Here is a 12,401-nt window from a genome sequence, read left to right on the forward strand (position 1 = left end):
ACGTCACTGACTGCTTGATAATCATAGTTCAGAATTAGCCAGGCGTGGTGGCACATGCCTGTCGTCCCAGCTACTCAGGAAGCTGAGGTGGGAAGATCACCTGAGCCCAGGGAGGTCGAGGCTGCAGAGAGCTGTGATGGCACCACTGCGCTCTAGCCTGGGCGACAGAGCAAGACCGTGTCTCAAAAAAAATTTGTTTAAATCATAGTTAATTTTTCATCCATTTATTTATTTATTTTTGCCTCCTCAGATAATAAAGCCTTTAAAAGTAAGAATGCGGACCGGGCGTGGTGGCTCACGCCTGTAATCCCAGCACTTTGGGAGGCTGAGGCGGGCGGATCACGAGGTCAGGAGATTGAGACCATCCTGGCTAACACGGTGAAACCCTGTCTCTACTAAAAATACAAAAAAACTAGCCGGGCGTGGTGGTGGGCGCCTGTAGTTCCAGCTACTTGGGAGGCTGAGGCAGGAGAATGGCGTGAACCTGGGAGGCGGAGCTTGCAGTGAGCCGAGATGGTGCCACTGCACTCCAGCCTGGGCGACAGAGCCAGACTCCGTCTCAGGAAAAAAAAAAAAAAAAAAAGTAGGAATGCCAGTTCAAGTGTCATTGCAGTCACTGGAGAAAAGCCCACCAGAGTGGAAGATTGACATCTTGGGTTAAATTCTGTTAGGTCAACTTGGGATTCCAGGTAGCTTTGGGGACTTTGGTTTCACCAGTAAAATGGCAACAGTAACTCACCTCACATAGTTTCAAGAGATTGATCCAGATATTTGAAGGAGTTGAGTAAATATTGTTGAATAAATTTAAACCGTTTTGAAAAACAAAGTTCCTTACAAATGTCAGGTATTAGTATGAAATTCCTCCCCCCGCCACGGTATCTAATAATAGGGTTTGTATTTACTTGCTGCCAAGAGAAACTGCATGCTTGAATATTCTACAGTCATCCAGATAAAGACCAAAAGAGGCATCAAGTAGCAATAATAAGGATTTATCTAATTTTAAACAAAACTTCTTCTTTTTTCTCATCAGGATCGAGATGACCACAGCCACCCCTCTGGGGGATACCACCTTCTTCTCCTTGAACATGACCACCAGGGGAGAAGACTTCCTGTATAAGAGTAAGGTCAACTTGGCTTGGAGGCTTGGGGAGGGATGGCAGGTCATGGTCATAGTGCAGAGGTTAAGAGTGTGGGCTCCGGAGGTGGAGTGCCTGGGTCTCAGGCTCAGTTCTGCCACCAGCCAACTGCAGCATTAATGGCAGACAAAGCAATGGACACATGCCTCAGTGGTGTTTCTTTGCAGGGCAGTGCTGTGGAAGGGTGGGGGACAGAATCACTATTTCTGTCTGAAATAGCGAGTGGGAGTCTTCCTGGGGGGACAACTGGGGACTGGACTGTGTCTCTTTTTTTTTTTTTTTTTTTGAGACAGAGCACATGACTTTACTGCTCTGTGCCTCCTTTTCCTCATCTATACAATGGGGATATTAAAGAAGCTGCCACATAAGGCAGTTGTGATGACTAAAGGAGATAATCCAGGTCGACAGTTTAGCACAGCCTCTGGTACATGCTAAGTACCTAATGATGATGATTATTGTTATTACTACTGGCTGGGTGTGGTGGCTCACACCTGTAATCCCAGCACTTTGGGAGGCTGAGGCAGGTGGATCACTTGAGGCCAGGAGTTCAAGACCAACCTAGGCAACATAGCAGGACCCTGTCTTTACAAAAATTGTTTTAAAAATTAGCTTGCATGGGGCATGTACCCATGGTCCCAGCTACTCAGGTGGCTGAAAAGGGAAGATCACTTGAGCCTGAGAGTTCAAGGCTGTAGTGAGCTATGATTGTGCCATTGTACTTTAGCCTGGATGACAAAGCAAGACCCCACCTCTAATAATAAATAAATGGTGGTATAATATTTTATTCTATAGGTTGCCATACCTTATTTAACCATTCTCATATTTAGAATATAAATATTGTCATAATAAACATCTTCATTCATAAACATTTTCTGTATTTAGGATTATTCCCGTAAGATAAATTCTCCAGAATCAAATAGATTGCTTTAAAGTATAAACATGCTTATGATTCTTGATATTTTCTTTTTTTTTTTTTTTTTGAGATGGAGTTTTGCTCTTGTCACCCAGGCTGCAGTACAATGGTGCAATCTTGGCTCACTGCAACCTCTGCCTCCGGGGTTCAAGCGATTCTCCTGCCTAAGCCTCCTGAGTAGCTGGAATTATAGACTCTTGACACCAGGTCTGGCTAATTTTTGTATTTTTAGTAGAGACGGGGTTTCTCCATATTAGCCAGGCTGGTCTCGAACTCCTGACCTCAGGTGATCCGCCTGCCTTGGCCTCCCAGAGTGCTGGGATTACAGGCATCAGCCACCAACCACAGCAAGCGGTTCTTGATATTTTCAGTATCAATTCTGACAAGGATGTTGATCTTGAAACTAAAATTGGAGACCAGGTGTGGTGGCTCACACCTATAATTGCAGCACTTTGTGAGGCTGAGACAGGTGGATCACTTGAGGTCAGGAGTTCAAGACCAGCCTGGCCAACATGGTGAAACCCAATGTCTACTAAAAATGCTAAGATTAACCAGGTGTAATGACAGGTGCCTGTAATCCCAGCTACTCAGGAGGCTGAGGCAGGAGAATCGATTGAACCCAGGAGGCAGAGGATGCAGTGAGCTGAGATTGCGCCCCTGAACTCCAGCCTGGGCAACAAGAGTGAAACTCCCTCTCAAAAAAAAAAAAAAAAAAAAAAAAAGAAAGAAACTAAAATTGAAGTGTGACATTGGAACTGGGAACTAATATTGAAATTAGAGTCTAAGACATTAAGCTACACGAACATCATCACAGCCTTGTTTTTAATAGTGAAAAACTGAAAACAACCTAAGTATTCTCAATAGAGAATTGGTGAACAGATTGTGGTACACCAAAAAAATGGAGTACTATGCAGCCATGGAAAGTCATGAAGAAAAATATATAATTAAACAGAAAGATGATTACGATTTGTTATAAAACAGTATGTGAACCATGGTTCCTTTTTTTGTTTGTTTTTGAGATGGAGTCTTGCTCTGTTGCTCAGGCTGGAGTTCAGTGGCACGATCTTGGCTCACTGAAACCTCTGCCTCCCGGGTTCAAGCAATTCTCCTGCCTCAGCCTCCTGAGTAGCTGGGATTACAGGTGCACGCAACCACACCCGGCTAATTTTTGTACTTTTAGGAGAGACAGGGTTTCACCATGTTGGTCAGGCTAGTCTCGAACTCCTGACCTTGTGATCTGCCCTCCTTGGCCTCCCAAAGAGCTGGGATTACAGGTGTGAGCCACTGCGCCTGGCCATGGTTCCATTTTTACCAAGTACATATTTTTCCATATTTAGGAATATTTCCTTTAAGATAGATATTCAATCGTATAAGTATTAAATTATTTTAAAACTATAATGGATATTTTAAAAAAAAATTTATAGAGATGGAGTCTTGCCATCTTGCCCAGGCTGGTCTGGAATTCCTGAGATCAAGTGATCCTCACCCCTCAGCCTCACAAAGTACTGGGATTACAGATGTGAACCACTGCACCTAGCCAGATATTTATTTATGTATTTGTTTTTATTTTTTGAGATAGAGTCTTGCTCTGTCACCCAGGCTGGAGTGCGGTGGCACAGTCTTGGCTCACTGCAGCCTCAAACTCCCAGGCTCAAGAGATCCTCCCTCCTCAGCCTCCCAAGTAGCTGGTACTACAGGTGCATGCCACCACACCTGGCTAATATTTTATTTCTAGAAACAGGATCTTGCTATGTTGCGCAGGCTAGTCTTGAGCTGGAGCTGATAAGAACCAGGACTTTGCCTAAGGCAGAGTTTTGGCAGACGATGTACTGAGGATGGGGTCCTTCAAGCGCAGCTCGGGGCAGGGGTGCACAGCCACTCCAGATGTGACTGTCCTGGGCTCACCTGGGAGTATCCCAGGACGTTGCCCTCTCTCCTGCTTCCCTTGACCCAGTGAGGATGTGAGGTGCCACAGCAGGGCGTCCTCCCTGTCTGCGTTCAGTTTGCACGTTCACGGTCTCTGCTTCTCTCCTTTCTGTAGGTTCTGGAGCCATTGTTGCTGCCGTTGTGGTCGTTGTCATCATCATCTTCACCGTGGTTCTGATCCTGCTGAAGATGTACAACAGGTACGGATGCCCTGGGCTTTGGAACTGCCTGGCCCCTTCGGCGACTTCAGAATACATGGGAGATGATACGTGGGTGCCCATCGTGTACCTGGCAGTATCCCTGAGCATTTAGTAAATGGTCTAACCCTTGGGGTCCTTTTTGAGTCTGTTCTGTTGAAGGAATTTCAAAGCGACTATTTTTGTACTTGGAGAAATATTTTTTAAATGTAATAATGATAATGACAATGATAATGGTCTTGAGCACTGTGGTAAACATTTGTTTGTAATTTACAGATAATAGAGGAATGTTCAGACCTCTTCTCTCAGAGATCCCTCTGCTAGGTTGTATGAGCTGGCCACATAAGTGTTTGAGATGACAAATACTGGAAGCATGTACCCTGACTCTGCTTTCTGGAGACATATAAGGGGAAATAAAAGAATATAATTTGATCACATGAAAAATAAATTTTATATCTTATCACCTTATATGTAATTACCTTCAGTCGCAACCTTGATGGAAGGTAATTATTTTCAGGGAAGGAATAAAAATTTAAAAACTATAAATAAAACATATTATAGAAGACCTAGAAGCCATTTCTTTACAAAGATATCATGGCCAGGTGTGGTAGTGTGATATGTAATCCCAGCTACTCAGAAGACTGAGGCAGGAGGATGGCTTGAGTCCAGGAGTTTGAGTCCAGCCTGGGCAACACAGCAAGACCCTGTCTATAAAAATATATTTGCATATATACATACATATATATGTATTAGAAGTGCACAGATTAATAAGGAAAGCTGTTTACAATATATTATCAAAGTTTGCAAAACAATATATACATGGTAATCACGATCATATACATAGGTTACCCATACACATATCCAAGGGAGAGCAACACAGCAAGGTCTTAACAACTGGTGCGTCTACATGATGACATTGTTAGTTTTTGCTGGGAGGGGGATGTTCCTAAGTTTTGAGGAATAGTAAACACGCATTGTTTTTATAAGAATATGAATATTATTTATAAAGGTAGCTGCTAGATGTGGTGGCTCTGCCTGTAACCCCAGCTAGTCAGGAGGCTGAGGCAGGAGGATCACTTGAGCCCCAGAGTTTGAGACCAGCTTGGGCAACATAGCAAGACCCTGTCTCTGGAAAAAAAAAAAATGTTTTTAAAATAAAGGTAGCTAGGCCGGGCGTGGTGGCTCACACCTGTAATCCCAGCACTTTGGGAGGCTGAGGTGGGAGGATCACGAGGTCAGGAGTTTGAGACCAGCCTGGTCAACACAGTGAAACCCTATCTCTACTAAAAATACAACAAATTAACTGGGCATGGTGGCGGGTGCCTGTAATCCCAGCTACTTGGGAGGCTGAGGCAGGAGAATCGCTTGAACCCAGAAGATGGAGGTTGCAGTGAGCTGAGATCACACCACTGAACTCTGGTCCAGATGACAGTATGAGACTCTGTCTCAAAAAATAAATAAATAAATTAATTAATTAATTAAAGGTAGCTAATGTATATTGATCTCATACCACATGCCAGGCATGGTTCTAAGCTCCTTACATGTGTTAATGCATTTAATCCTCATCTAACAACCTCACAAGGTGGATACTACTATTATCCTCAATTTTATAGGTATAGAAACACATACAGAAAGATTAAATCGTATGCCCAAGGTTGTTCAGCCCTGATTAGCACAATTGGGATTCAAACCTAAGTTCACCTGGTTTCGAAGAAAGGACTCCCACAATTACATGTAACATGTAATCATAATAACATTAAAAGGTTATTTAAAAAAAATATTTAGGGTATTACAATTTGGGTCTATCCCAAACCAGGAAGTGGCATCAAACCCCAATGTCTACCCTTTATTTTTCTCCATTGTTACTAGAGCTCTGAACCTCTTTTTTAGGTCGTATCTGAATGGAGAATCCACTCAACCCACCTTGTTTGCACTGAGGCCTGGGCTGGGAATTGAGAAACCTGGGTTCAGTAGTCTTTGGTTTGTCAAAATCAAGCAAGTTATTTAACCTCCTCCTGCCTATATGTTGTCATGTTTAAAATGAAGAGTCTCAAAGCTTGATAATTGCATTATAGATGCATTGGAAAATGTCTTTGTTCTTAGGAGTATTTAGGAATGAAGTGGCATGATTCCTGCAACTCACAAATGGTTCGTGGTTTTAAAAAACTGTGTGTGAAATAGAGAAAGATAAACTAGTAGAGAGAGAGAGAAAAAAGCAGATATGACAAATTGTTAGTAATTAGTGAATTGTTCAGTGAAGGGCTGTCTTAGACCATGCTGTGCTGCTATCACAGAATATCTGAGACTGGGTAAATTATACAGAAAAGAGATTTATTTATTGCAGTTCTGGAGGCAGGGAAGTTTAAGATATCGAGGGGCCAGTATCTGGCAAGGGCCTTCTTGCTCTGTTATCCCATGATAGAAGGGCAAAGAGAGAGCAAGAGATCAAATTCACAGCCTATGAAGTCCTTTTATAATTGGCACTAATGGAGTCATGAGGTGGAGTCCTTATGACCTAAACACCTCCCGTTAGGCCCCACCTTTCAATACTGTTGAATTAGGGATTAAGTTTCCAATGCAGGCTTTTTGGGGGCCACATTCAAATTGTAACAAGGGTATTAGAGTATTAACTGTACTATTTTTGCAACTTCCCTGAAGATTTGACATTTTAAACAAATAATTATAAGGCTGGGCACAGTGGCTCATGCCTATAATCCCAGCACCCCAGGAGGCCAAGGCAGGTGGATTGCTTGAATCCAGGAGTTCGAGACCAGCCTGGGCAACATAGGGACACCCTATCTCTACTAAAAATACAAAAAGTTAGCCAGGCATGGGGGTATGCACCTATAGTTCCAGCTATTTGGGAGGTGGAGGTGGGAGAATCACCTGAGCCTGGAATGTTGAGGCTGTAGTGAGCTGAGATTGCACCACTGTACTTCAGTCTGGGCAACCAGGGTGAGACTCTGTCTCAAAAAAAAAAAAAAAAAAAGTATATATATATATATATATATATATATATATATATATATATATATCAGCAAGATGAAATATCATGAAGACATGAGAATTCATAATTGTTGGCCAGGCATAGTGGCACACACCTGCTATCCCAGCACTTTGGGAGGTCAAGCAGGAAGGATCACTTGCCCGCTGTTCAAGACCAGCCTGGCCAACATGGTGAAACCCCATCTACACTAAAAATACAAAAATTTGGCTGGGTGCGGTGGCTCATGCCTGTAATCACAGCACTTTGGGAGGCTGAAGCAGGTGGATCACCTGAGGTCAGGAGTTCAAGACCAGCCTGACCAACATGTTGAAACCCCATCTCTAATAAAAAATACAAAAATTAGCTGGGCATGGTGACAGGTGCCTGTGATCTCAGCTACTTGGGAGGCTGAGGCAGGAGAATCACTTGGACCCAGGAGGCGGAGGTTGCAGTGAGGCGAGATCGCTCCACTGTACTCCAGTCTGGGTGACAGAGCGAGACTCTGTCTCAAAAAAAGAAAAAAAAAGAATTCATAATTGCTATTCATTATTGAATTTTATAGCATATTAAATGAAGCCAAGATATATGTTTTAAGTACATTCTCTTTTCAACTATGTAAAAAGTTCTTAAATATTTCTAGCAATAAACTTAGCAAGCATAATGAGGCTGGAAAATGTAACACATGCTACAACTTGGAACATAAAAAAATGTAATATCTTTATTTTTATCTTTTATATAGCCACCTCTGACATTTTACTCATTCCTTAATAGAAACAAATACAATTAAATATCTGATCTAAGTGAAAAAATTGAAGGGCAGACCAGCTGATGCCTAAGGTCCCTTCCAGTTGTAAAATTCTGTGGCGGCAAGTAAGCAATGTGATTAAATGTCCATGTTAATCTACATTAATCTGTTGGCCAGAACTGTAGTCACAGAGCCCATTCCCCACGGCATACTACGGGAAAGACTCAACCATGTGCACACTATCTCCCTACAGGAAAATGAGGACGAGGCGGGAACTGGAGCCCAAGGGCCCCAAGCCAACCACCCCTTCTGCCGTGGGTCCAAACAACAACGGCAGCCAACACCCTCCAACTGTGACCTTCAGCCCTGTTGACGTCCATGTGGAGACTCGGTGACCTCTACCCTGGCGCTATCTCCGCCACTGTCCAAAGAGCCTCTCCAGAGTCAAGACCCAGAGGCACACTCTCTGGCAGCTTCAAGATGAGTTTCTTCTGGTCGGGTCGCCAGAGACATCCTTGACGCAATCTCTGATGCTTCCAGCAATCCTCAACCTTGTCTGCCCTGCCCTCCCCCAGCTATGTCCACATCCTTGCTGCCACCCCAAAAAGCTGCAGAACATTCTTTTGTCATCTGATGAGGTAGAGCTATGTTGGGAATCCACCAGTGTGGGCTTGGCTTTCCCCAACACTGTAGTTAGACAGATAGACAGATAGCCCAGGAGCCAGATGTCAGGGAGCACTGCTGAGAGTATCACAATAGGATCTGTCACGGGGTTCCTATCAGATGAAGCGCCATATCCACAGCTTCATAGAGCAAAACATTCAATCCCATAACCAGGCACAGGGGAACTAACTTGGACTAACTAACCAGAAAACCTTGTTAATGTATAACTTGTTCCAGTACTACATCTCCGCCTGCTGGCTCATGATGATTGCTCAGCACATATTCCCCTTTTGAAGAAAGGTTGCAAGAAGAACTAAATGATTCTCAAAAGATTTCTGCTTCATTAGTAAAGAGTGAATGAAGGAATAGGGTGACTCTGGGGAATCGTGGCCTCTAGGGTAAGAGCTTGTTGCATTGTCTGTGGGCCTGGAACAATCCTCGTGGTTGATCAGGGTCCTTCTCCCACTCTGGGCTGTATCAACCCTGACTGTCTCAGTCCTTGGCTCCCCTTTATCTGGATTCTGAGCAACCCTGACTGTCCTGTTAATGCCTTGCCTCCAAGGACCAGTATTTGGAGATTAATTAGATTACGACTCTATCTATGTTACCTTTGTCCTTCCTGGTCACCTTGCAGATTCAAGACATGTTCAAAGCAACACATTCACAACCCGTTTCTATTCTATAGAGACCTCATCTCTGACTCCTTAACCTGGAGAACAATCTACCAAGAAGAGAAAGTATTTGGAATTAAGAAATCCTACCATCCAAGCTCTACTTCCTGGTTGTGTGACCTTGGAAAAGTGACTCAACCTCTTTATATTCAGTTTCCTAACCATGAAGTGGAAATGATAACATCTGCCTCACTATAACAAGTGAAGGACTTAGGAAAACATCTGGAGCATGGTGCCTGGCACCCAGGAGATGCTTAATAAGTGGGAACCAGGATTCTTTTTCTTTTTCTTTTTCTTTTTTTTTTGACAGAGCCTCACTCTGTCACCTGGGATGGAGTGCAGTGGCACGCTCACAGCTCACTGCAGCCTTGAACTCCTGGGTTCAAGGGATTCTCCCTCCTCAGCCTCCAGAGTAGCTGGGACTACAGGTATGTGTCACCTCACCAGGCTAATTTTTTTATTTTTTATTTTTGTAGAGATGGGGTCTCGCTGTGTTGCCCAGGCTGGTCTTGAACTCCTGGCCTCAAATGATCCTTCTGCCTTGGCCTCCCAAAGTGCTGGGATTACAGGCATGGACTACAGTGCCCAGCCTAGGAGCCAATATTATTATTATTATTATTATAGGTTTTTTTTTCAATTGCAAGATAGACATTTCTTCACATTTTAATGATTCTGAAATCAGAACATATCTTGCAATTGATGGGTTCATTAATATAATTGTAGTTCTTTACTTCCTCTCAAAAAGTTGTTTTTAATAAATTATGTATCTTATAATCAATGGCATCTTGGAAACAAGGTAATAAATCTCTATTCTGTTATAGAGAGTGACACACTTTGACATTTAACCTCAAATTTTAGGAGTCTCTCCCTCTTGGGGTCAGAAATCCCTTTTGAGGCTGGGTGTCATGGCTCATGTCTGTAATCCCAGCACTTTGGGAGGCTGAGGCGGGCGGATCACTTGAGGTCAGGAGTTTGAGACCAGGCTGCCCAACATAGCGAAACCCTGTCTCTACTAATAATACAAAAGTTAGCTGGGCATGGTGGCGGGCACCTGTAATCCCACTACTAGGGAGGCTGTGGCATAAGAATCACTTGAACCTAGAAGGCAGAGGTTGCAGTGAGCCGAGATCGTGCCACTCTGGGCAACAGAGTGAAACTGTGTCTCAAAAAAAGAGAAATCCCTTATGAGGGGAAATCAAGAGTCAGGGAGGTAAGAGGTCTGACCCAGGGTCACACAGCTCATGACATCCCACTGGAAAAATACTCTGTGGAATAGCTCTGGAGAAATACTGGCAAATTCCTTCTCCCTGGTCATTATTTCTTCCTACTGTGTTTAAACATCCACCAAGTGCCAGGCACTTTGCAAGGTGATTTCACATAAAGTATCTCATAGGATTAAATTTTCCCAATAACCTGGGGAGGAATTATTTTTTTCAAAACAGATGAAATGTTCTGATTCAAAGAGAGAGAGAGAAAAAAAGTACTTTCCCAAAGTCACACAGCTAGTAAGTCACAAAGACAAGACTCAAAACCAGGTCTCTTGACTCCAAAGTCCGTCTGTTTTGCTGTATCACACTCCTGCCGGCCCGGCTCAAAGCACCACGGATTCTCTTATGGGCTGAACAGGAGGAGCATGGGTTTGTCCATGTGTTTGAGTAGAAATCAGGATTCTGGCTTCCAGGCTGAAGGTGAGGGGAAAGCCACTTCTAACTCCTTTGGGCGTCCATGATCACGGCCAAAGGAGCCCCTTCTCAACACATCCAAGTGCTAAGGATTCCTGCTTCATTCACCCTACTACTCAGGCCCAAGGAGCAAGGGGTAGAATGGCATCTAACCAGAGCAAAGCCATTTATTTGAGGGCTCAAGCCATAGACAAATATGCTCCCCTCAACATATTCTGCTTGAAAAAGTTGTTTCGGGGCAGCTGTGGTGGTGCACGCCTGTAATCCCAGCCCTTTGGGAGTCAGAGGCAGTCAGTCGCTTGAGCCCAGGAGTCCAAGACTAGCCTGGGCAACATGGTGAAACCTCGTCTCTACAAAAAATACAAAAATTAGCCAAGTGTGGTGGTGCACGCCTGTATTCCCAGCTACTTGGGAGGCTGAGGTAGGAGGATGGCTTGAGCCTGGGAGGCAGAGGTTGCAGTGAGCTGAGGTCGCATCACTGCACTCCATCTGGGGTGAGAGAGGCAGACCCTGTCTCAAAGCATATTTCAACCCTGAAACTAGACTCTTCTGCCCACAGTGCAGTCTTCTAGGGGTTACCCTCTAGTATATGTTCTCTTGCTAAACGAAGGCTTGGAGGTGGAGGAAAGAGTGGGAGATGGAGTGGTGAGGGCGAGGCAAATAAAAGGATTTGAGTGTCTCGTTTTTGACTAATGAAGATAACTCAGTAAACAGCCTGTAAGAAGGGTTCCTATGTGCAAGTTGAGGTGCTACTAAGTATATTAAGACACAACTGCTGCTCTGAAGGAGTTAGCAGCTGGTCTCATGTGGGGACCTCACCACGTGGTTATTGTATTTTGTTTCTGATGAGGTGCCTTTCTTAGCAGATGCTGCCTTGTTTGGCCGCCAAAGCAATCAAAGCTAATAAATGCTTAAAGAAAAATATCTGACAATAAAAAGGTTTAAATCAAACATGTGTTGAGTTGATTTCGGTTAAGTTTAGAGTTAACAAATACCGTTTCTAAAATTTCCTTTCCCTGACAAAATAGAGTCCTAAGACGGTCGGGCATGGTGGCTTATGCCTATAACCCCAGCACTTTGGGAGGCCAAGGTGGACGGATCACTTGAGGTTAAGAGTTCAACACCAGCCTGGCCAACATGGAGAAACCCCGTCTCTACCAAAAATACAAAAAGTAGCCAGGTGTGGTGGTGGGCACCCATAATCCCAGCTACTTGGGAGACTGAGGCAGGAGAATCGCTTGAACCCAGGAGGCGGAGCTTGCAGTGAGCTGAGATTGTCCCACTGCAGTCCAGCCTGGGCGACAGAGCGAGATTCCATCTCAAAAAAAAAAAAAAAAAAGTCCTAAGGGAAAGTCTTTTCAAACACTGTGTCATTTGCGTCATCACTTTTAAAGACTGAAGATGGGCTGGCTGTCAACAGACCTTTCTGTGAGTTGAAAAACTTGTTAACTTGCTAAGATATGACAAAAGAAATCCCATTTC

At 43.9% G+C, this 12,401-nt stretch overlaps 1 protein-coding gene across 2 annotated transcripts in view; it reads left to right on the forward strand.

Moving 5' to 3' along the window:
- NCMAP (non-compact myelin associated protein) overlaps positions 1-12,121 on the forward strand; it is a 50,915-nt gene extending 38,794 nt beyond the window's left edge. For both annotated transcript variants that reach the window (XM_050793648.1, XM_050793637.1), the window contains exons 2-4: positions 1,031-1,119; positions 4,091-4,175; positions 8,157-12,121. In XM_050793648.1, the coding sequence (XP_050649605.1) occupies positions 1,038-1,119; positions 4,091-4,175; positions 8,157-8,298 (309 nt within the window). In that variant the 5' untranslated portion in view covers positions 1,031-1,037 and the 3' untranslated portion in view covers positions 8,299-12,121. The remainder of the gene's footprint in view (positions 1-1,030; positions 1,120-4,090; positions 4,176-8,156) is intronic.
- The last annotated feature ends 280 nt before the right edge of the window (positions 12,122-12,401 follow it).

This window comes from Macaca thibetana, chromosome 1, assembly GCF_024542745.1.
Source record: "Macaca thibetana thibetana isolate TM-01 chromosome 1, ASM2454274v1, whole genome shotgun sequence".
Classification (NCBI taxonomy): Eukaryota; Metazoa; Chordata; class Mammalia; order Primates; family Cercopithecidae; genus Macaca; species Macaca thibetana.